This window comes from Belonocnema kinseyi, chromosome 7 (assembly GCF_010883055.1).
Source record: "Belonocnema kinseyi isolate 2016_QV_RU_SX_M_011 chromosome 7, B_treatae_v1, whole genome shotgun sequence".
In the NCBI taxonomy this organism is placed as follows: domain Eukaryota; kingdom Metazoa; phylum Arthropoda; class Insecta; order Hymenoptera; family Cynipidae; genus Belonocnema; species Belonocnema kinseyi.
In genome coordinates this window covers 92600683-92625764 of record NC_046663.1, presented here as the reverse complement: position 1 = coordinate 92625764, position 25082 = coordinate 92600683, and the positions used below count along the sequence as shown (strand labels likewise).

At 26.3% G+C, this 25082-nt stretch overlaps 2 protein-coding genes across 3 annotated transcripts in view; one reads left to right on the top strand and one right to left on the bottom strand.

Annotated features, from left to right (window-relative positions):
* The window catches only part of LOC117176757 (protein stunted-like), a 4206-nt gene extending 1414 nt beyond the window's left edge, over positions 1-2792 (bottom strand). For both annotated transcript variants that reach the window (XM_033367042.1, XM_033367043.1), the window contains exon 1: positions 2661-2792. In XM_033367042.1, coding sequence (XP_033222933.1) covers positions 2661-2689 — 29 coding nt within the window. In that variant the 5' untranslated portion in view covers positions 2690-2792. The remainder of the gene's footprint in view (positions 1-2660) is intronic.
* A 2080-nt stretch (positions 2793-4872) lies between these two features.
* LOC117177146 (zinc finger and SCAN domain-containing protein 12-like) lies at positions 4873-24092 on the top strand. The gene is made up of 4 exons (XM_033367647.1): positions 4873-5164; positions 8111-9002; positions 15884-16063; positions 22755-24092. Exons 2-4 carry the CDS (start codon positions 8244-8246, stop codon positions 23922-23924), a joined length of 2109 nt encoding a protein of 702 aa, XP_033223538.1. The 5' UTR covers positions 4873-5164; positions 8111-8243; the 3' UTR covers positions 23925-24092.
* Positions 24093-25082: the final 990 nt, after the last annotated feature.

Sequence of the window (25082 nt, the reverse complement as noted above, 5' to 3'; positions counted from 1 at the left end):
TCTTGGTTAGAAATTCAGCAGTTAAATTCATTTTGTTAAACAACGTTTTTTGTTGAAGATTAATCATTTTAATTGAAAATGCATCTCTTTGGTTGAAAAGTGAGCTATTTTGTTGAAATTTCGTTTTTTCTTTACCTGAAATTTAGTTTTTTTTTATTGAAAATTTACCTATTCTATTTGAAATTTGTAATATTCTGTTGAAAGTTATTTTTTTTAAACTATTAATGCAAGTATTCCAAATGAATATTCCATCATGGTAGTTGAAAATTTATCTCTTTAGTTGAAGATTAATTTTTTTATTCATATTTAATGTATTTTTATGTTTATTTTTTATTACCTTTTTTAGTTTAAAATTAGTATTTTTGATAGAAATTAATATTTTTAATTGAAAATGAGACTTTCTAGTTGAAGATTCACCTTTTTGCTTAAAATTTAACTATTCCAGTTGAACATTCATTATTTTAGTTGAAAATTCATCACCTTGTTTGAAAGTGTAGCTATTTTTTTTCATTTTATTCTTGAAAATGAGATTTTTTCTTGATGTTTTTTTAAAAGTCAAAATGTAACTATTCGAGTTCAATATTCTATCATTTTAGTTAAAAATTCATCTCTTTGGTTGAATATATATTTTTTTATTAAAAATTTAACTATTCAACTTTTGTTTTACAATTTATCTTTTTTAGTTGAAAATGTTTGTCCTTTGTTGAAAATTGGTCTTGTTTGGTAGAAATTAAGCTTTTTGGTTGAAAATTAATTTTTTTGGTTGAAAATTCTTCCAGTTAAAGATTCCTCATTTTAGTTACAAGTTTATCTTTTTGGTTTAAAATTCAATTAACCTACTTCACATTGGTTGGAAATTTGTAGTTTTTTTGTAGCAAATTAATTTTTTTAACTAAAAATGTAACTATTCCATTTTTCATTTCAAACTGATCTTTTCTAATTCAAAATTTAACTATCTGGTTTAAAATTGATCTATTTGGTTGAGAATTTATGTATTTTAGTTTAAAAAATCGTATTTTTCTGGTAAAAATTAATTAATCTTTTTTGTTGTATATTCAACTATTTTGTTAAAAATTAATTTATCTGGTTGAAAATGCAATATTTTTAATTGAAAAGTTAGGAATTTAAATTAATTTAAGGGCATGTGATACTTAGAAAATGGTCGATTTTACCAGTTTTAGGTTCCCTCGGCTTTTTTTCTAGAATAATAAATATTTTGTCTTAAAAATTTTGGAAATGATAGCGAACATGCTAACGGATGTCCCCACACACTTTTGCTGTAGGTTAATTCAAAATACTTTTAATTTAGCAAAATAGTATCGATTTTTTCAGTATTAGATTCCCCGGCTTTTTTCCTAGGATAAGAAATATTTTGGCTTCAAAATCTGGGAAATGATAGCGAACATGCTAACGAGCGTCCCCACACACTTTTTTTGTGTTTTTTTTTGTATCAAAAAATTTTTGATTATTCTAACAACGTGCGTGGATATTTCGAGGTAATGTGTGTTACAATTCACCCGAGCGTTACTTCCAAACTACACAATATTTTTGGCCGAAAACTTCGGACTTACAAATAAACATAGTAACTAATCTCCCGGAACTAACCTTGTTTGCAGGCAATCAAAAAAGTTTATTTCATAAATAATTTCCAGATTATCGGAAAGGCAGAGATGAAAAACGACGTAACCTCAAAAGAATGCATATGCATAAAATTTTTATTTAGCAGAATAAATTTTTTGTTATTATCCCTCAAAAAAGAGTCCGGGGACGTCCGTTATGATATTTTATAGCATCTCCGAATTCAGTTTTAAAAAATTTTAATTTTTGTGGAAAAAAGCCGGGGAAACTGTGAGTATCACATGCCCTTAAGCAAAATAAAACTAGTTAAAACACTTCGATTTTCAGCCAAATTACTTTCAACCTTTAGGATTAATTTTTGAACAAAAGAGACAAAATTTCAATAAAAATACATGAATTTTCAACCAAGAGGTTTAATTTTCAAACTAAAAAAGACAACTTTTCAACAAACAGCATAGTTACATTTTCCAGCTTTGTCCCGACCTCAAAAGAATTTCAGCTTATTTCAGCTAACACGAATGCACTACAAAGCATTCTAAATTGACATTTTCAATATAAATTTACTTTTCTAACTAAAAAAAAAAAGGATGAAAAATTATATAATAGTAGAATTTATTAACAATATATAACATTTTTCGATATGTCTAATCACCTTTGGAGCATGCGATAATACTTTAGAGGTTAGAAAATTATTCAAAATGATAAATATTAAACAATTAATCAATATAAACTTACTATCAACCTGAAATACAAGCTAATGTATTACTAATTGAAAAATTAGAAAACAATGACACATTTCAGTGATATTTATGAACAAAACCGTTTCCGAAAATTACGAATAACTTCGACATTGAATGAAAACCCTTTCAGAAATTATAAACTTTGATTAAATAAAGAAATTTTACAATGCTGCAATTATTTGGAAATTATTGGTAATGCGAAACTATTGGAATTAAACGTTTTTATTAGATTATGTAACTTCTCGTGAGATCAATACAAAACTCGCGAAAAACAGCGGAAAACAGATGAGACTTTCAAGATTTCCATTCATTTAATATGGATTAATCCAAAATATCACTTACTTAAGACCTGCTTGCCTCCATGCTGACATAATGACGATTAATTAAGATTTTTGGTTGAAATCGGTGAAATCTTTGACAAAAATCTTGCGATTATGGAAGTTGGGTTATGTTTCTCCTTATAGGCCTCCAGGAAAAAAATTAGAGGGCGTAATTTTATTTCTATCTTCTAGGTAGCGCTAGCTGTTTTAGCCAAAAATCCGCGAAAATTAAAATTAGATAAATGAAAAATTACTTTTTTTATGTCAATTGATTGTAAAAGTTGATCGGTTATTTATAAAAAATATTTAAATTTCGAATTAATTAGTTTTTCATAAATATGACTTTATTGTCTACAATTCATTTCTTATTATATTTTTTTTACATCGAATAGATAATTTTTATACTATAGAAATGAATTGTAAAGAAAAAAGAAAACATTTCTACAAAAATGAGCCAGTTTAATTTTCAGATGAAAAAATTTTATTTTCTACAAAAAGAATCGATTTTTCGAAAAACTCTTCAAAGGAAGAAATTAATTTTCTACTGAAAAAGATTAATTCTTCAACCAGAAGATTAATTTTCTTCTAGAAAACTGCATTTTCAACAAAATATAGGAATTTACTAATAAGTAGATTTTAACTAAAAATCGAATAGCTACATTTACAGTTTGAAAAAAAATTTCAACAAAAAAAAATTTTTCAATCCAATAATTAAATTTCAATCATAGAATTGAATTGTCAAGTAAAAAAAAACTCCGCCAAAAACGGAGAGCTCAATTTTTAGGTTAAAAAATTAATTTTCAATAAAAAGAATCAATTTTTCAAACAATTTATAAACTAAAGAAATTATTTTCAAGTAAGGAAGATTAATTTTCAACAAAAAATAAAATAGTTAAATTTTTAGTTAAAAAAATTGATTTTCAACCAAAGAACTACTTTTCAACGAAATAGTTACATGTTCAACCTAAGAAATTATTTTTATAGACATGATTGATATAGTTGAATTTACAACTAAAATAGATCAATCTTTAGTTTAAAAAAATTAATAATTGTTAGCCAAGAATATAATTATGTTTCAACAAAATATTAAAATTAAAAAAAATGGGAAAATTTCAAACAATGGGATTAATTTTCTGCCAAAAACGATGAATTTTCATTCACAGAATTGAATTTTCAAGTAAAAGAGATCAATTTTTAAACGAGAAAAAAACTAGTTTCAATAAAAATATTTATTCAACCAGAGAAATGATTTCTCAACTTAAAAAAGGTAATTTTTAACAAAGAAGATTAATTTTGGACAAAAAGAGAAAAATTCTAAATAAAATATTAGAATTTTTAGATAAAAGAGTTATTGTTTAATTAAATCAAACAATTTTCAACAACATAGTTGGATTTTCAACCAAAGAAATTAATCTTTAAAAGAATGAAAATTATTTTTTAACTAAGTAAAATACGAATGTTCAAAAAAATAGTCTCATTTTAAACAAAGAGATGGATCTTTAAAAAAATGATCATATGGAAAAATTGTTCAACTTCCAACCAAGTAGTTGAATTTTTAACCAAAAAGGTTAAAAACTAGTTGATTTGATGTTTTGAACATAAAACATTTTTTATTGAAAAGCGTAAAAATTCAACCAAAAAAGACGAAGTTTTAACAAACTAGTTGAATTTTAAAATAAAAATATTCATTTTTGAGTTAAAATATAATAGATGATTTTTCATATTAAAAAAAAATAATTTTTCACCGAATAAATATGCAACCAAAAAGAAAAATCTTTTCGCAATAAAATAAATTTTTAATAAAATATTTCAACTATCAACCTAATAGTTGAATTTTTAACGAAAAAAATATGTTAATTATTAATAAAAAAACAATTAAAGTCAACCAAAAAAGACGAATTTTCAACAAAATGGTTGAATTTGCGAAATTCTAAACCACGCAAGAAAATCTGAGTGTATATGAAATATTAAATTTTTCATGTTCAAACTGAATAACTGACATTTTTACTTTGTTTTATGAATAAACTAACAAACTTCATTATTAATTTGTACTAAAAAAGCAATTCTTTATTGATTAAGTTTGAATTTTCGCGGAACTTAGACTAAGGCAGCTAGAGCCATCTAGCGACTCGCAAACTAAGCTCCCATTTTATTGGCCTCTCTTATCGATATGATAAACTGCATAACCAATAAGTGATAATGGTGATAACCAAGCCATCCAACCGCGTAAACGCCGTAAGCCTGCACTACATACACCGCGTCGTGATTAAAAAAAATAAAGAAAGAAAAAATATCATTCATCAATGTTTTTGCAAAAATACCCTTTGTTTATTCTGTATGCAGTGTCAAACAGTTATGGTTTAAAAGTCTAAAAGAGCTTAAAAATATTATTTCTCGTTAGCGATGTGCTTCAATCGAAACACAGAAGGTGTGTTACAGTTGACACATTAAGGTTTCTCTATATACGCTCCATTTTCGGTGTTTTCAAAGCAGATGTACGAATTTTCTACTTTTTCAATGTAAAAGGTGATTATTTTCAAGATAAAAGTATATGTGTTTGCTATTATAATAAATATTTATTACGGCAAATTCTTTTCAGCTACTCATATCAGTTTTGAGGTTATGTGTTTTTTTTTTAATATTGTCAATATTAATTTAATGTTTCTGAGCAACTTATAAAATACACTATCGCATGCATTCAATCTATTAACAATATTTATTTTTTATATACACGTGTATGTTTTTTATGCAAACCCAGTTAGAAATTCCACCGTCAAAAATTTAGAAACTATATATAAAACACTTCTCAATAAAAATCATAAATTGTATTAGATTTTGAATTGGATAACAAAAAACATTCCAGATAAACATCAAAATAAGAATTACACCTGCTTCTCGAGACTTGAAATATGAAAATGATAATTTCAGTGTTTTCATTATTCGTCATAATCATACTGATAAATAAATCAATTACTAGGATAAAATTCTTTTTTCGCGCAATTAGTTTGTATATAATATTTGTTTTGATTAAAAAAAGAAAATGTCATAATTATCTTAATAATACTTATGTTGGCCAGATGTTTACTATTGAAGTTAATTACTTAACTTAATTTTTATTTTAAAAATTTCATATTTGTATGCGTTACAAATAATTATTGTGTGGCCGTATGAACATTTTTTGTTAAAAATTGATGATTCTTTTATAAAAAATTCATCCTTTCTGATTGAAAATTCACCTGTTTGTTTAAAAATGTCGTCATTTGGTTACAAAATCCTATTTCTCGGCTAAAATTAAACTGTTTTTGGTTAAAGTTTAATTTTTCTTTTAAAAAACTCTACAACTTACTTAAAAATTCATCTTTGTAGGTTGAAACTTCAACTATATGGTTAAAAATTGAACTATTTTATTAAAAATGCAATTTGTTGGATATTATACAATTTTCTTCAAAATTTATTTTTTTATACAAATTTAGCTGCTTTGTTGAAAATTCTTCTTTCTGAATAGAAAAATCATCTTTTATCGTTGAAAATTAACTATTGTGTTGAAAATTTATCTTCTTAGGTTTAAAAGTTTATAATTAAATTTTTTGTTAAAATTTCCTCTGTTTTGTTTAAAAATTATTATAATTTGGTTAAAAATTCAGCAATTTTTCAAAAAAAGTTATCCTTTTGGATTGGAAATTCTAAGTTTTTGTTGAAAATCCGTCTTTTTGGGCTGAAAATTCAACCATTTTGTTGACAATTGAACTATTTGGTTGAAAATGAAATTTCGGTTGAAAATTCATATTTTTGGGCATGAAATTCACTGCGTGTGGAAAAATCATCTTTTTGACTTGAAAGTTTAACAGTTTCTTAGAAAATTGAAATATTAAATTAAAAATTGAACTTTTTGTTGTTGACATTTAGCTCCTTTGTTGAACATTTGTCTTTTTGGATAGAAAATTCATCCTTTTGAATCAAAAATTCATATTTTTCGATTGAAAAATATAATTTTTTGTTTGGTATTAAATCATTTAGTTGAAAATTAACGTTATTGTTAAAATTTCCTATTTTTTATTGAAAATTCAGCGACTTTGTAGAAAAATCGTCTTTTTATGTTTGAAATTTCGGAGAAAATTCAACTATTTGGTTAAAAATTAATCACTTTAATGAAAGTTTATATTTTTGGACTTAGAATTCAATTGTTTTGTGGAAAATTGGTTCTTGTTTGTAAATCCATCTCTCTTGGTTGAGTTTTCAGCAATTTTTGCAATTATGCAATTCGACTCAAAATTGAACTATTGCATTTTTGGTTGAAAATTTATCTTTCTTAGTTCAAAATCCAACTAACTGGTTGAAAATAGACGTATTTTGTTGAATTTTTTTGTACAAAATTAATCTTCATTCTTCAAAATTCATGTATTCGGGTTAAAAATGGAATAAATTTCTACTTGAAATATGAGGAATTTAAATGATTTCAAATTAAATTCATTCTATTTGGAATAGTGGTCGACCATTTCGCCATCTGGTGCCAAAAGCGGGAACTAGAAAGAGTAGGTAGCATTTTAAAGATGCGTTTTAATTTGAGCATAAAAGTGTTTTTATTATTGTTTTACCAAGATCAAAACTATTATTAAATACTAAAATTGAATTGTACTTTGACATGTAAGTTTCAATTCTTTATATGCTTAAATGAACTTTATTTAATTGATTCAGCGACAAATTTGATTCCCATTATTCAAAGAATATGAATTGACATTCAAATACGAATTCTAACCTAACTTTCAGGTCAGATTTTTTAGATCGCAAATAGTTCATGTATAAATTAATAAAAACTTATTTTTGGTTAATTTTTGCTTCGAAATGAGTTAATTTAAGTTTATAATTTGTTAAAAATCACAATAAATAGTACAATATGTTTTTTTCAATGCTAAGATGTAAATTCCATATGGAAACATTTTGCTTTCGATGGAAACTTATTTTAAGTTCGTAATAAATACTTCAAACTTCACAAAAAAAGTCGTAAAAACAATTTTATACACAAATTAAAATTCATCTTTTAAAAATCGTACCTACTCTTTCTAGTTCTGATTTTGCCACCAGATGGCGTATCGCAGTTTAACAATTCCCAATTGTCTACGTTAATTCAATTTTAACAAGTCTTTTATCCTATTTTCGTGAAAAATCACATTAATATATATATCGAATAATATATAATAGAATTTTATTTTGATGCGAAGTAATGTCAAAAAAAAGTTACACATAGGATATTATTTTTTTAAAATATTCTAAGTAAAACCTTGTAATTATGAAAATTATTTCTGCAAACACAAGCGTATAATATTCCATGGACATTATATTAACTTTTTGCTTATCACCCTTAAAAACTATTGTCTTCTTCCTTTTTTGTTATTTTTTTAATTTGTGATTAATTGTTTTCTGAATTCAGTACCAAATCTTTCTACAAGTTAACGTTACATATTTCCTTTACAGCTTATGACAAAAAGAACCTTAAATAGGTCTGATAAATGACCATGAATTCAGAATAATGCATGGGGCTTCTGAAGACTCCAATATTTTTTAATACTAAATCACTAATAAGAAGTTTACACTCTTTTAATTAAAAATGCCGACACGAAATTCTCTGAAAAAGGACACTGAAAGTCCAAAAACCGTATGGGTCACCGCTCAAAGTCCAAAACAGGTGAAGTCCATCTCCGAAAATTCACAAGTAAATAGTGAAAATCAAACAGATATGAAAGTCGTGATTTCTCAGAATGAAAACTCTGAAACGGTTCAAAAATTTCCCGAAGGTTCAACATTAATGACCTTTGCAAATGGGTCAATGAAAGTGCCAAATTTCGTCATTACCAACGTGCAGAGTTTGGCATCAGGTTCTAAAATCCAGAAAGTAATCCCTCTGAAAAAGGCACAGAATATTGTTCTACACAATCTTACTCCAGGTGCACGTGGAAAAAATATCGGTCGATTCAGCAAGGTCTCAAACGCATCTTCACCGACAAAAGTGTCAACCAGTTTTATCAAAGAGGAAACGATGGATGCGTCTCCGTCACAAGATACTCCTCAGTGGATGAATACTCCCATAAAAAGATATGTAGCGAAGAGAAAAATTATACCTGAGGCAAGTCTAACTCCCAAAGTTGAGAATGCCGATGACGATCATGCTTACGTTAATAAGTACCAGAGTCCTATCATTACATTAAAAAGAATTAGCCCTCCGAATAATCAGACCAAATCGGTCAAAATCTCTGATCGTATCTGCAGATTGTGCCTCAAATACAAGGATAATTTGACTCCTCTCTGTTGGGGAGATCGCACGAAACCACAGTTGGTCAATTTTTTGAAGATCTGCTGCACTCTTGAGGTTTGTGTGAATTTCTTTAAGGACATTTTATTTTCATCTAATTTTATTGAGACATTAGCAAAAACTTTCATCGATGACTTAAGGGGTATTTATAAACTACGTTTAAAATTTCTGGGGGGGGGGGGGGCAGTGGAAATAATGTTAAAAAGTCTGATTATATTTATAACGTTTCCTGATAATAATTTTTGACAAAGTTTGTCAATTTTCCAAAAAGTGACCCTATTTTCAATATTTGGTCCCTATGGTACCCTATTTTTAAGATGTGGTTCCGAGAGTCAGGGATTTGGAAAAAAGTAGCACATCAGGAAATTTCTGTAAGAAGTAACTGTAAAAAGTATTCAGGGCTGTCATACAGTTACTATTAGTAATTTTTTTGAAATATTTCAGAGTATTTTTACAGATTCTGGAATATTTTTAATAGATTTAAATAATCCGAAGGAATTTTTAATATTTTAGAGTATTTAAAAGAATTCTAAGGAATTTTCAAAAAGTTTCAAAATATTTGGTAAAATTCATTATTTGAATTAATTTAAATGGATGTAGAAGATTCCAAGGGATTTTATCAATCAACCGATGATTTCAATGATTATAAGGTTTCTTTTGTAGCTCTCAAGTTATTTTAATTAGTTTTCCAGGATTTCTGAAAATATCATAGTATTTCATGGCATTTTATACGGAGTGTCTATTCGACAAGAATTCTGGACAAATAGCCTGCCCACAGCGAACAGCTATTCGTCCAGAAATTTTGCAAGAATAGAATATTTACTTTTATTTAAATTATCGTTGTGTATACATATCCGATATTTTTTCCGGACTTAAATATCTCAATCCGGCAAATTTTGACATCAAGGAACCTTTTTTCCGGAATAATCTTTTTTAATTTAACTAAATTTTACTATTTTATCAAAAAATTAGGAATATTAATGTGTAAATTGGCATACAATCAAGAGCAACAAACGCATTAACAAGGGGTGAACAAAAATTGTAAATTTTTTCGCTTTTTTCAAAAAACTCAAGTTTGAAATATTCGCTATAGGCCATACAGAGTTTGGTGAAAAGTATTTTCAATTGTCCGATAGATCAGGGAGCAATGTTTAAAGACGTTAAAAACCGATAAAAAAATACGTTTTAGCGACTAGTCCCAGAAGTGTCATTGGTCACATTTCGAACTCCTTTTCCAGCTCCCCCTTTACAAAATTACGTTTCAGCGACTAGACACAGAAGAGTGATTGGTCACATATCGAACCCCTTTTCCAGCTCCCCCTTAAAAAAATACGTTTTAGTTACTGGTTACAGAAGTCATTGGTCACATTTTGAACCCCTTTCCAGCTCTCCCTTTACAAAATTACGTTTTAGTGGCTGGTCACAAAAGAGTGATTGGTCACACCTCGAACCCCTTTTCCAACTTCCTATTAAAAAATATACGTTATAGCAATTGGTCACGGAAGAGTGATTGATCAAATTTTGAACCCCTTTTCCAGCTCCCCCTACAAAAAATAGGTTTTAGCAACTGATCACAGAAAAGTGATCGGTCGCATCTCGAACCCCTTTTCCAGCTTCAGTTTAAAAAAATTAGTTATAGTGACTGGTTACAGAAGAAAGATTGCTCACATCTCGAACCCCTTTTCCAGTTCCCCTTTTAAAAAGTTACTTTTTAGGAACTGTTCACTGAAGAGTGATTGATCAAATCACAAACCCCTTTTCCAGCTCAACATTTAAAAAAATAAGTTTTAGCGACTGGTCACAGAAGAGGTATTTGTGACATCTCGAACCCCTTCTCTAGCTCCCCTTTTAAAAAAATTAGTTATAGCGACTGATTACAGAAAAGTGATTTGTCACATCTGAAACCCCTTTTTCAGCTCACCCTTTAAAAAAATACCTTTTAGCGACTGGTCACAGAAGAGTGATTGGTCCAATCTCGAACCCCTTTTCCAGTTACCCCTTTAAAAAGTTATTTTTTAGCGAATGATCACAAAAGAGTTATTGGTCACATCTCAAACCCCTTTTCCAGCTCTTTCTTTTTAAAAATAGGTTTTAGAGCCTTGTACAGAAGAGTGATTAGTCAAATCTCGAACCTCTTTTCCAGTTCCCCTTTAAAAAAATTAGTTTTTAGCGAATGGTCACAAAAGAGCTACTGGACACATCTTGAACCCCTTTTACAGCTCCCGCTTGAAAGAAATACGTTATAGCAATTGGCGATGGAAGAGTGATTTATCACATCTTGAACCACTTTCCCAGCACCCCCTATAAAAAAATGATCTACTTGATCAAAAAATGAGAAATATTAATTTGACATCTTGCTAGCTGACGTCACAGCATGAAATACCCATGTGACACTGATAAAAGTTGACCCTCTTCGGTAACTTTGCTTTGGAGCCTTCGGAGTTACTGACAATAAACATAACCTCAAATATCTTAAGATTTTAATCGATCTTATAAAATGATTTTACACAATGTTTTAAGTCAAATGAAGTATTTTTTCGCTGATAATTTCTGGACGAATAGCCATCCGAGGTGTGTAGGCGAATAATCCATAATTCTGGACGAATAGCCGTTTCGAGACAAGTGGTCCATTCGTCCCGAATTCTGGACGCCTAGACATAGCCCATTTTATAATCTTTTAGTGAATTTTAAAAAATGTATTGAAGAGAAGTGAGGTATTTCGTAGGGTGTCAAAGATTTGAAGACTTTTTAAATCAGTTTTTGGAATTCAACAACAATTCTTACTAATTTATCCTGAATCCATTTAAATTCTTTTAAATTCCTTGTTATTTTCTAGAGCTTTACAAAAAATGCAAGGGATACCAAACGATTTTAAAGGATTTGAAATATTTTAGGACATTTTAGAATTTCCCCAGGAAATTTGTATTTATATCAATAGTTTGAAGGAATGTCAAAGACTAAAATATTTTAGGGTATTTTAAAAGGTTCCAAGGCATTTTCAAGAGATTTAAACAATTCCAAAGGAGCTTAATATTTTAATGGATTTCAAGGAATTTATTCATAAGAGAGGGATTTTGTAGAATTTCAAAGATTTCACGAGATTTAAAAATATTTTTTGCAATTCATTTGGAATTCGTATTGAATTCTTATTAATTTATCGTGGATTCTTTTAAGTTCTTTTTAATTCTTCTAAATTCACTCAATTCTACTCAATTCAACGGATTAAAAAAAATGGTTTAATTCATCTTGAATTCTTTAAAACTCACCTTAAATTCGTATTGATTTTTTAAAATTCAGTTTGATTCGTTATGAATTTTATCGAATTCTTTCCTGGTTTCCTCTAAATTCATTCAAATTTTACTGCAAAGAATGGTTTTTAAATAAATTTCAATTTATTTAAATTTAACTTGAATTGTTTTGTAGTCATTAATCTATATTTCTTGGTTAGGAATGAGTATGGTTTCATAAATTTCAAGAGATTTTACAATATTTTCCGGGAATCACCCTGTATTCTTTTAAATTCTTTGGAAATTACTTGGACTTGTTTTAATTCAGTCCAATTTTTTTTCCTAAAGTTTTTATTTCATTAGTCCTTAATTCTTTTAATCTCACCTTGAATTCTCAGGCATTTAATCAAATTCTTTTGAATTTCCTTAAATTTTTCTAAGCTCGACTTAATCTTACTGAATTCAATTCAGTTTTTATTTTATTTTTAAATTGTTATTAATCTGATTTTTTTAATTCACCTTGAATTTTTATGAATATTATAGAATTTTTCTCGTTTATCTTAAATTCCTTTAAATTCATTCAAATGTTATGGAAATCAAACAAAAATTTTGTATTTAAAAAATGTTTTCCAATTCATTGAAATTCTTTTGATTTTAACTTGAATTGTTTTGAAGTGATATGCATTTATCCTAAATTTTTTACCATTTGAGCTCAAAAAAGTACTCTTTAGTTTGATTACAAATTCTGCTGTGGTTGAAAATTTAGTTATTTTGTTGAAAAATGCAACTATTTTATTAAACATGGTGTCCAGCGACCTTGAATACCTGGAATTCTCTTTCAATTTTTTTTTTGAACCTTGAAAACCTAGAAATCTTGAATTTTTCACGAGACCCTTGAATTAATTTTTGGTTCTTTTAAAACAGTTATTTTATTTAAGTGCGAAAAGTAATTTAAATCTTTTGGTCAGTTTTCAAGGGTTTCACCATTCAGTTTTTGAGGATACACTAGATTATAAAACATAACTAAATATTTCAAAGATTTAAAAATATTTAAAAGAATTTTGAATTTCACGATTTTGAATCATCCAAAAAAGGCGTATACGTCAAATTTTAAATATTTTACAAAAATTTTACACAGCTTTAAAAACTTATTAAAGATTTTAAAGATTTGAAAAATTGTACACTACGCCAGATTTCAAAGATTTTATAACGTTTCGAAGATTTGAAACGATTTTAAAAGTTGTCAAAGCATTTGAGAGGATTTGAAAATATTTTGCTAAGATTTCAAATAGTTCAATGATTTCAACAAATAAAAAAGATTTGATAAGTAAAGATTTCGAACATTTTTTAAAAATAGCAAGGATTGCAAAGATTTGAAAAAGGCATGTACAGAATATTTCTAAAATTTCAAAAGATTAAAAAGTAAACCAGATTTCTAAGATTTAAAAATATTGTTCATAGATTAAAAATATTTTAATGATTTTAAATGAATACAAAAGACTTCATAAGAGAATGAGAATTCCAAAGATTTGAAAAAGGATACTACACTACTACAGTAGACCAGATTTGTAAGATTTCTAAAAGTTTGAAAGATTTTAAACGATTTCAAATATTTTGATGATTTCAAACGAATACCAAAAATTTCACAAATATTTCAAAGGAATATGTCAAAGGAATTAAAAAAATTGGAAAAGATTTCTAGCGAACGCAAAAGATTTTACAAACAAAGATTGAAGAAAGCTTTCACAAATATTTCAAGGATTTTAAAGATTTCAAGTATTTTTACAAACATTGAAAAATATTTTAAAATATTTCACATAAATTTCAGGATTTCACAAAGACCTTAAATACTTTAAGAGATTTCAGCGAATTAACAAAGATTTCAAAAACGACTCATGTTCGCTCAAAATTAATAATTTATTTATGGTTCTGCATTCTTTAAAAATTGATGGCGAATAAAAAAATTTCGTTCGTAAGAATCGCTGGACACCCTGTTAAAGCGTCATATTCCTTATAATTAAAAATTCAACTACTTGGTTGAAAATTGAATTACTTTGTGAAAAATTCATTTTTTTTAAAGATTCTTCTCTGTTTGAAAATTCAAATATTAGATTTTCAGAAAATTAATATTCTTGATTGAAAAATCATGTTGAGTTGAATGCTGAACTCTTGTAGAAAATTCCATTTGTTTATTTATGATTCATCATTTAGAATTAATGTTTTGACTAAAAATGTATATACTCTATTTTTGGTTTAAAATTGATTTTTTATTTGAAACTTATTTTTTCTAGTTGAAAGTTCATGTATTTTACAGAAAATTAATCTGCTTGGTTTCCAAATTCATCTTTGTTGTTAGAAAATTAATTTTATTTGCTGAACATTCATCATTTTTGTTAAAAATACAACCATTTGGTTATTAATTAATTTGGCTTGGTTGATGATTCAACTATTTTGTTGAAATATCAACTACTACATGTTTGATTAAAATGCATATTTTTGATTGAAGATTCATCATTTTGGTTGAAACTAATATTTATTATTAGTATTTTATGAAAATCAAACGTGTAGAAAATTCAACTGTTTTGGTTTCAAAATTCAACAATTTTGTTGAAAAAATGGCTTCTTTGGTTGAACGTTAATATTATTGGTGGAAAATTCATCTTTCAGGTTACAAGTTTATCTATTTCGTCAAAAATTCATATTTTTTAGTTTAAAGTAGAATTTCTTGAATAAAAATTCGTATTTTGTTATTGAATTCAACTTATTGATAATTCGTTTTTTCCTGGTAGTAAATTAATGCTTTAAACTGAAAATTTGACGATTGCATTTTTGTATCAAAAAAAATTTTTTTTTTGTCAAAAATTCAACTATTTTATTGATATTTTGTCTTTTTGGTTGAAATATCAACAATTACATGTTTTGTTGAAAACGCATTTTTTTAAGTCATCATTTTAGTTGAAAGTTAATAGTTTGGATTGAATATTCAACAATTTGTTATCAAATTAAACTATTCGGTTGGAAAAACTTTTTTGTTAAAATTCATATTTTTGTTTGGGAAATAAACTATTTTTATGAAAATTGAAGTATCTGGTAGAAAATTAACCTTTGTTCTAAAAATTATATTTTCATGCAGAAAAAAAGGTTTTAAAGGTCATTCATTTTTTTGGTTTTAAAATTGGACAATTTTGTGGAAAATTGATGTATTTTGTTGATACTTTGACTTTTATGGTAGAACTTTAATCTTCTTGTTGGAAAATTCATATTTTAGGTTGAAAATTCAACGTCTTAAGAATAAATTTTTTCTTTTGTTTAATTCAACTGGTTAAAAATGCAGCTGTCTTAAAAAAAATTCGTCCTTTTGGTTTGAAAATTATACCATATATATTTTGTTAATAATTCAACTATTTTGTTGAAAATTCTTCTTTTGCTTAAAAGTTAAAGTAATTGGTTATTAAAGCGACTGATTTGTAAAAAAATGTGTTGTTTGTTGAAAATTCGTGTTTTTGGCTTGAAAATTTACCTCGTAGTAGAACATATTTTTTATTAAAAATTCAGCTATTTTGTTGAACATGCCATGTATTTCCGTTTGAAATCTAAGGAATTTAAAGCTTTTCATATTGAATTCAATATGGTATTTACATTAATTATATTTAAAAGAATTTATTCCACTATTTTATGGACAGCTTCTTAATAAATTGGCATAATTTTTAGGTGATTCAGGAAGATCCTATGCCAAAGTGGATTTGCAACGATTGCAGAATAAAGTTGCTGGCAGCCTGGGATTTTAGAAATCAATGCCAAAAGTCGGATAACATACTGCGAAAATATTATAAGCTACCTGAAAAAAATGATCCCCCGTCTGAAGCTGATAAATCTGTTGTTGAACAAAAGGTGAGTATTAGTAATCTGATCTGAAAGGTTTCTTCTTATTCTATTATTATCATAAATTGTTTATCCAATAACAGGGTTCACAATCGCCCTTATTCTTCTGAGTTGCCTTTTTCTTAATTCCCCCTTTTCAATTTATTGCTCGAGAAATTCTCTATAATTATTTAATGTACGTATTATTTCTTGTAATTATTATTTTTTAATTAAAATTTTAAATGTTAAAAATTCTTATCATTAAAAAATTTAATTTTTTGCCGCTTTAGTGTGGAGCATAATATAGCTGTTTTGGTTAAAAATTCGACTTTTGACTGAAAAATTGACTTTATTTAAACATTCATCTTTTTCTATAGAAAATCCGTCTATTTTTATATTTTTGGTTCAGAATGTAGTAACAAAATTCCTATTCTTGGAAAAATGTCATTATTTTGTTGAACATTCAACTTCGATTTTGTTAAAAAGTCATCTTTTTGTTCGAAAATTCAACTGATTTGTTGAAAACTTTTTTTTTAGCTAATTTTATTAAAAAATTTACCATTATATGTTTGGTCCAAAGTTAATTTATTTCAGTTAAAAATTCTACTATTTTGTTGAAAGTTAATTATTTTCATTTCAAAGGACTACAATTATATTTTGGGTTCAGAATTGATCTCATTTGGCTGTAAAATTCTACTATTGGGTTGGAATTTTAATTGTTTGGTTGAAAATTCAATTATTTTGTTAAAAAGTCTTTTTTTCTTTTTACGAGAATTCTACTGCTTTCTTAAAAATTCATTTTTCTAGATCCGTTTGTATTAAACATACACCTTTGGTACAGAATTATCTTTTTTGGTTGAAAACTCATTTTTTATGATGGAAACTTAATTATTTTTAATTAAAAAGTTTAATATTATATTTTTGGACTAGAATTTATTATTGGTAAAAAATTCCACTATTTGGTTGAAATATTAAATATTTTGTTCAAAATATAACTATATAGTTAAGAATTCACCTTTTTGGTAAGAATATAATCTTTTTGGTCAGAAAATAATCTTTTGGTTGTAAACTCGTAGTGTTTGGTTGAAAGCTAATTTTTTTTATTTCAAAAGTCTACTGTTATACGTCAGGTTCAGTATACTGTTATATTTTGTTGAAAATTTAACTGCTTTGTTAAAAAGTCATTTCTTTTGATTGAAAATGTATTTTTTGTGGTTAAAAGTTAATTATTTTTAATTGATAAGTCTTACTGCCATATTTTTGGTCCAGAATTCATCTCTTTTCGTTAAAAATGCCACTATTTGATGGAAATTTTCATTATTTTGTTGAAAATTCAACTTTTTATAACAAAAATTCTTCTTTTTAGATATAAAATCCATCCTTTTGAGTTGAAAATTCATCTTGGTATAAACGTCATCTTTTTTGTTAAAAATTAATCCTATTCGATAGGAAATTCAACTGTCTTCTAAAAGATTCGTCTTTTTGGTTTGAAATAAAATTATTACCTTGGAAATGTAACTCTTTTTGTTTAAGGTTTTATCTTTGTTGTTTGACAATTCGATCATTTGGTTGAAAATTAATCTTCGTATTTAAAAGTGTTAAATATTTGGGTAGAAATTAAAGTTTTATTTTGAAAATTCCTCTTTTGCTTCAAAGTTGAACTATTCGGTTATCAATTTCATCTTTTTGGTGACAAATTAATTTTTTTGTTTGAAAATTCATCTTTCTTGATGATTAATTTTGATAGCTTTCTTATTGAAAGTTCATCTTTTCGGGTTTAAAAGTTAAATGTTTTCGAAAACATTCAAATTGATAGCTAGAAAAATTAACTGTTTTGTTGAAAATTCATCGTTTTTTATTGAAAACTCCACTTTTTTTGTACAATATACAATATATTTCGACAAACAAAAAAATTTCATGGAGAAAGATGAATTTTCAATGAAATAGATGTTAAAAAAATATAATTTTCAACTAAAGAAGATAAATTTTCAAGCGTGCGTTTTCAATTTAAAAAATTGTAAATACGTTTGAAAGACTTACAAGGAAATGATTAGAATACTTGGACTTTTGTTAATCTCCTAAATTTCCTAATTCATTAGACTATTTTTATATTTCAAGAATACGGTTGGCCAATGGCGACCCGTTTACAAAAAATTGTATGGATGTTAAGCTTTATTTATTAAATTCTCTTGTAAAATTACGTAAATATAACATTTTTAACACGTGTTTCTAATCATAAATTCGTTTTTTTTCTGAAATTTTTAACTATTGAAAAATTCAAAAACAAGCGAATTTTTTATTAAGAAAAAATGTAAAACATGAATATTAATGTAATTTCATATACAAATTTAATGATCATTTCAATCAATAAGACATTATTTTTAACAGTCGATTTTTTTCGTAAACAGGTTTCCATTGCAAAATAATGTTTTATCACATTAATAATAATCCAATTGGCTCTCAGATAGGGAATTTATAAGATTTAAAAAAAACTCGGATCATCTTTTTGTTAAACAATGAAAAAATAAAAGCGTTTTAAAATAAAATGTTTTAAATAAAAAACGTTTTAAATTGAATAACTGTAAATATCAATTAATTAATGATTTTAACAAATTAACTGTATTTTGGGTATTAAAAATTGAAGAATAATTGATTTTCCAATGCAATTTTAAGTTTGGTCAAAGTTAAACAATTAACAGATTTTAACGTTAAAAAATAAACTGTTTGAATTCAAAAGAAGCTATATAAACTTCATCAGATTTTCAAAATAACTTCACATAAATTGATACATGTTTTAATGCTTTTATTCATTTTTAACCATTTTTCATTATTTATAAATATTCGATTTTTCATTTAAAAAGGAGCAATTATAAATCAACTATCAAAAACTGTATAATTAGAAACTAAGTTGTTTGAACTAACCTTGCATCCTTACAATTTCTGAGTGTTAATTCAAACTTTGAACGTTAAAATTTTAATTGTTCCATTTTTAACAATTCTTAATTCAGAGGAACATTAAAAACATTTAATTTAAAATTGTTAAATTGAAAATAGTTAAAGTAGTGTAAATCATTGAGCCTTTGAATTACAAATTTTGCAAACTTCAATTTTAAAGCTTTAAAATTTAAAAGAATTCCACTTTAAGTATTAAAATTTGAAGTTCAGTTTTGCTTATTTAAATTAAAAAAATGTTCAGTTAATAAATCAAGAAGGATGACTTTTTTACCATAAAAGATGAATTTTCAATCTAAAAGCATGAATTTTTAAAAACCTTACTGATTTTTCGACCAAAAATATACCTTTAACAAAATAGTTAAATTTTCCAAAAATAATTAAATTTTTAACAAAATAGTTGACTTTCTAACTAAATAGTTGAATTTTTAGCATGCAACACGTATTTTCAATCAATTTCTTGAATTCTCAAACAAAAAAATATTAAAATTCAATCAAATATTTTAATTTTCAAGACGATAAGACACATTTTCAACAAAATAAAGAATTTTGTACCGAGTAGTTGAATTTTTAACTTATTCAATATCCAGGATATAGTTTCATCGAAATCTAGAAAGCTAAATTTTGAGATAAAAATTTTGAAGACAAAAAAAATGTTAACATAATTGATAAATTTTCAACCAACATGGAATAGTTAATTTTTCTGATAAAAAAAAATAATTACCAACAAAATTGTTAGATTTTCAACCAAGAAGATGAATTTTCGATCAAGAAGATTGATATTCTACCAAAAAGATGAAATTTAAACAAAATCCATGCATTTTTAACTAAATTATTTAATTTTAAAACTAAAATACAAGTTGATTTTTCAACTGTAATTATGAATCCTTAATAAAAAATATTTTTTTCTCTTACAAAGTAGATCAACTTTAAATAAAAAAATCAATTTTTCGACCATAAAAGATGAATTCTCAATGAGCCATGTTACAGTTGATATTATAACCAAAACAAAAAAATTCGCATAGAAATAGTTACATTTCACACTATAGAGATAAACCTTCAATGAAAAAAATTTATTTTTAACAAAGTAGCTGAAATTTTCATAAAAAGATAACTTTTTAACAATATAGTGGTGTTTTCAATAAAAGAATTAAATTTTTTACCGAACGAGATGAATTTCGAACCAAAAATATAATAGTAGCCTTTTCAATAAAAAAAATGAACTTTTACCCCAACATATAGTTGAATTTTTAGGGTGGCCGCATGGACCGGGAATTTTGGGAAATAGTACATTTATTTCTTGACAGGGAATTTGAAAAATGTTTAGGTAAAAAAATTAGTACAAATTTGATTTCAACAGTTTAAAAAAATATTTATTCGAATCTTTTTCCATTCTGATATAATTCAGAACATTTTTCATTTAAATAATTTAAAAATACAGTTTGAAAGACTTCAAAATGACAAATTAAAAGCGTTTTAAATCGAGAATTTTCGATAAAAACGTTTTCAGTTGGTCAATTGTGAATATAAATTATAATGATTTTTTAAATTATATAGCAGTATAAGGATTAAAAAGGGAATAACTTATTATGCCAGAAGAATTGGAATCAGTTCAAAATGTAAGAATTTCCCAATTTTAACATTAAAAATTAAACTGTTTCAATTTGAAGGTCTCAAAACTAAATAAATAAGTAAACTTTGAACTAACAATTTTAATTTTTCTTTTTCAAGAATTGTAATTTTTAAGTAAAATTGTTATTATATTTTTTGTTATATTATATTGTTATATAACCTATTATTGTTAGGAAAAATTCAAATAAGTTTAAGAGATATTTAGAAGTTTTGAAAGGCTTCAAAAGAATAAAACCCATTTTCTTAATAATCGTAGGGAAATTAAAAATTATTTTTTATTTTGAAAATTCAACTTGAAGATAATATTAAAAAAGATTTTTAAAAATTTCCCAAATTGTCAAAAATGAATCTGGAAGATTTTAAGGACATTTTTTTAATTTTACAAGATTTTTCTACCAAATTTTAGGAACATTTCGAATCATTCTAAAAGAAGTTCATTATATGTTTAAAATATTAATAATGAAAATAATGTAATTTCTAATTTAAGAAGTTTTCAGTTAATGAATGAAAAAATGTAGTAGTTCAATTTTAAATGTTTCTATCTTAAAATTCTTTAAAATGATTTGCAGCTCAGTTTCTATTACGTCAAATGGAACATCATTATTTTCAATAGTTTTTAAAAAATTCATGTTTTAGTTGAGAATTTATTTTTTAACTGGAAATGTAAATATTATATTTTTGGTTGGGTGTTTATCTTTTTTAGTTTAAAAAAATCCAACTATTTGGCAGCAAATTCATGCATATTTATAAAATTCATCTTTCTTTGTTGAAAATTAACGATTTTCTTAAAAACTCACTCATTTTTGTTGAAAATTGATGTTTTTTAGCCGAAAATTGAACTATTGTTGTGGAAAATTAAACTATTATTTCATTTTTATAGAATTCAATAATTTTGGCAACAACTCATTCTTTCTATTAAAAAATTTAATTATTATGTTAAATATTTCTTTCTTTTGTGTTGAATATTAATTATTTATTTAACTGAAAATGTAACCATTACATTTTTGGTTGAATACTTATCTTTTTTAATTTAAAAATCTAAACATTTCGTAGAAAATTCATCCTTTTTGTTTTAAAATTTAATTATTTGATTGAAAATTCAATAATTTTGATAAAAGCTCATCCAGTTCTGTTAAAAATTGGAATTTTTTATTAGAAAATTGAACTACTTTTATGGTAAATTGAACTATTTAGTTTAAAAATATACGTTTTTGGTTGAAAATTCAGGTCCGGTTGAAAATTTCAAAAGTTTCTAAAAAATTAATTTTTTTAGTTGAAATTTCGGTTTTTTTTTAAACTTTAAATGTCAACTATTCCATTTTTAGGTGAAAATTAATCTTTTTGGTCAAAAATGTATATTTTAATGAAAAATTAATTATTTAAATAAAAATTCAATAATTTTGGCGACAAGTCATCCTTTTTGGTAAGAAATGTAATTATTTTCTTAAATAATTATTTTTTTGTGTTGAATATTAATTTTTTTTTAATGAAAATGTAACTATTATACATTTTTGGTTGACTATTAATTTTTTTTATTTAAAAATTCTAACCATTTGTTATAAAATTCATCTTTTTTGCTTACAAATTTAATTATTTTATTAAAAATTCAACGATTTTGCTGAAAACTTGACATTTCGGCCGTTTTAATTTTTCCCTGCCATTTCCCCGTGGTTTCCAGGATCGCAAATAATTTTCACGGTCAAAGAAATAAAAAAAATCGAACTCTAAAACCAAAAATTTTTTTTATTTGTAGTAATAAAAACTGAGCTGCAACTTAAAGCACTCAAAGTGGAACTCTTGAATTTTAAGCTTTTAAAATTGATGTTTAAAAGTTTTTGGACTGAGAACTTTTTTTTATTCAAATGCTTAATAATTTACGCGTATAAAATGAAAGCTACTAGCACTTTTCAACTGAAGAGTTTTCAATTAAGAAGTGTTGATTTTATAAATGAAAAAAATATAATCGTGCAATTTTTAGTGTTTCTAGCTTAAAATTGCCTAAAGTGATTTGCAGCTCTGTTTTTATTACTTGAAATGGAATATTATTAGCTTTATAGTTTGAATTTTTTAATTTCATTGACCTGGAAACTTCTTCAATTGTAATCTCAACTCTAATTTTGGTCAATTTTAATTTCAGGATAAAGCGATTCAGGTCCAATGTTTCGATCGATCGAAAAAAGTAATATCTATACAGCAGCCACTGAAGACGGAAACTATAAAAGAGGACAAAGAGTCGATTGATAAACTCGAAAGAGAGATGGACATAGTAGGTAACATAAACGAAGAAGAAAATGAGGATATCGATGAAAATGCGGTCTCTTATTTCTTAGAGTCTTTTGCTCAGGAAATCAGTCATGATATAGAGAACTCGGAAGCTGATCGGCCTGAAGAAGCAAACGAAGTCGAAAGTTCCGAGGAGCAGGAAATTCACCAGCAAGAGGAGGAGGAGGAGGAGGAGGAGGAGGAGGAGGCGATGGAGGAAGAGAAGACGGAGGCGGAGGACGAGGTGGATGTGAAAGATGAAGTGATAATCGAGAGAAAGAGGACAAATCCTGCAGATAAGGGACTATTTCTCTGTCACATGTGTCCCCGAGTTTTCACGACAAAGAAATTTTTGGAAAGACACGCCAATCTTCATCTGACAAAAAAAACTTATGCCTGCGACACCTGCGGTAAAGTTTTCAAAACCGAAGAAAAACTAACCGGGCACTTGCGGGTGCACGACAAAACTAAAAGGTTCGAGTGCGACGTCTGTGGTTTGAAATATGCTTACGAATATCTGCTTAATTCGCATTTGCGGCTGCATGGCCGAGGAAAGCCATTTAATACGGAAAAGAACTTTTTGTGCGAAGTTTGTAGCAAGTCTTTTGTGTCGCAGTCTGGCCTGAAGCATCACCAGAAACTGCACATGGATGTGAAGCCGTACAAGTGCAAATTCTGCGATAAAACGTTCACGATGCCAATTTATAGGAAGAAGCATGAAGTGCGACACGCGGCGGACAGACAATTTAAGTGTCATTTGTGTCCGGCAATTTATGCTTCAACGAATGGACTGACGAATCATCTCTTGAGGCACACGGGAGAGGCGCACTATCATTGTGAGACCTGCGGAAAATCATTTAGAAGACGGAAGTATTTAAATGAACACACTTACACGCACACGGGGGAAAAGCCCTATATTTGTAAAATGTGTGGAATTGGCTATGGTAATTCTGGAAGCTTGTTTGCTCATCAAAAGAGATGTAAGCTCAACTTTCTGGATGAATTAGAGCAACCGGTGAATGAGGAAATTTTAGGTGATGAGTAGGAGGTGCAAATGAGGAGAAACGTGTTTTTCTTTTTTCTTTTTTTTTCAAAGATTTGTTATGTAAGTTTATCCTTTAGTTTTAATAAGTAAGTTTGAGAGGATTATATTCTTCACTTTAATTGTATTTCTTTAATGGAGAATTCATTTATATTTAATAAATAAAGTATACCGAAAAGAATTAAATGTATGTTTTTGAGGAATTCAAGAATTCACTAGATAATCTGGAATTTTTCAGATTTGTTTTTACGCTTGCAATCACAGGGTAGCCGTTTTAATGAAGGAACAAATTCCAGGTCATTTCCCGGTTTGCAAATATTTTCTTCAGTAGTCATTTTTGAGTAGAATATTGAACTATTTAGTTTTAAAAAAATGTACTACTTTGTGGCTTAGAAAATAATTTCCTTGGTTGGAAAATTTTAATATTTTCTTAAAAATTAATTTTTATATTTGAAAATTCGTTTAAATGTAACTATTCTATTTTTAGTTGTATATTTATTCTTTTTAGTTTTAAAAAATCCAACTGTTTGGTCGACAATTCATGTATATTTATTGAAAATTCATCTCTTCTTTTTTTTTTTTTTTGAAAATTTAAATCATTTTTTACAATTAATTTAGTAATTTGAAACTCATTCATTTTTGTTGAAAATTGATCTTTTTTAGTAGAAAATAGAATTATTAATGTGGAAACTATAACTGTTTAGTTTTAAAATAAACTTTTTGGTTTTAAAATTCATCTCTGTTTGAAAATGTCAATAGTTTCTTATAAATTCATTTTTTTGCTTGTTGGAAATTAGTTTTTTCAACTGATAATATAAATTAAAATTTAACTATTATATTTTTGGTTGAATATTAATCTTTGTTATTTAAAAAGTGTAACTATTTCTTAGAAAATTCATATTTTTTGTTTCGAAATGTAATTATTTGATTGAAAGTTTAATAATTTTGTTAAAAACTTATCCAGTTTTGTTCGAAATTAGTATTTCTAGTAGAGAATTGAACTATCTTCATGGAAAATATAACTATTTAGCTTAAAAATATACTTTTTGACTTGAAGATTCATCTCTTTGGTTGAAGACTTTCAAAAGTTTCTTAAAAATTCATTCTTTTAGTTAAAATTTCATTTTTTTAAACTGAAAATGAAACTATTCCATTTTTGAA

Excerpts from the sequence above, each read along its gene's own strand:
- LOC117177146 (XM_033367647.1), top strand. The coding sequence starts at position 8,244 with ATGCCGACACGAAATTCTCTGAAAAAGGACACTGAAAGTCCAAAAACC. Across the intron at positions 9,003-15,883 it reads AGATCTGCTGCACTCTTGAG|GTGATTCAGGAAGATCCTAT; the intron begins GTTTGTGTGAAT and ends CATAATTTTTAG. Across the intron at positions 16,064-22,754 it reads AATCTGTTGTTGAACAAAAG|GATAAAGCGATTCAGGTCCA; the intron begins GTGAGTATTAGT and ends TTTTAATTTCAG.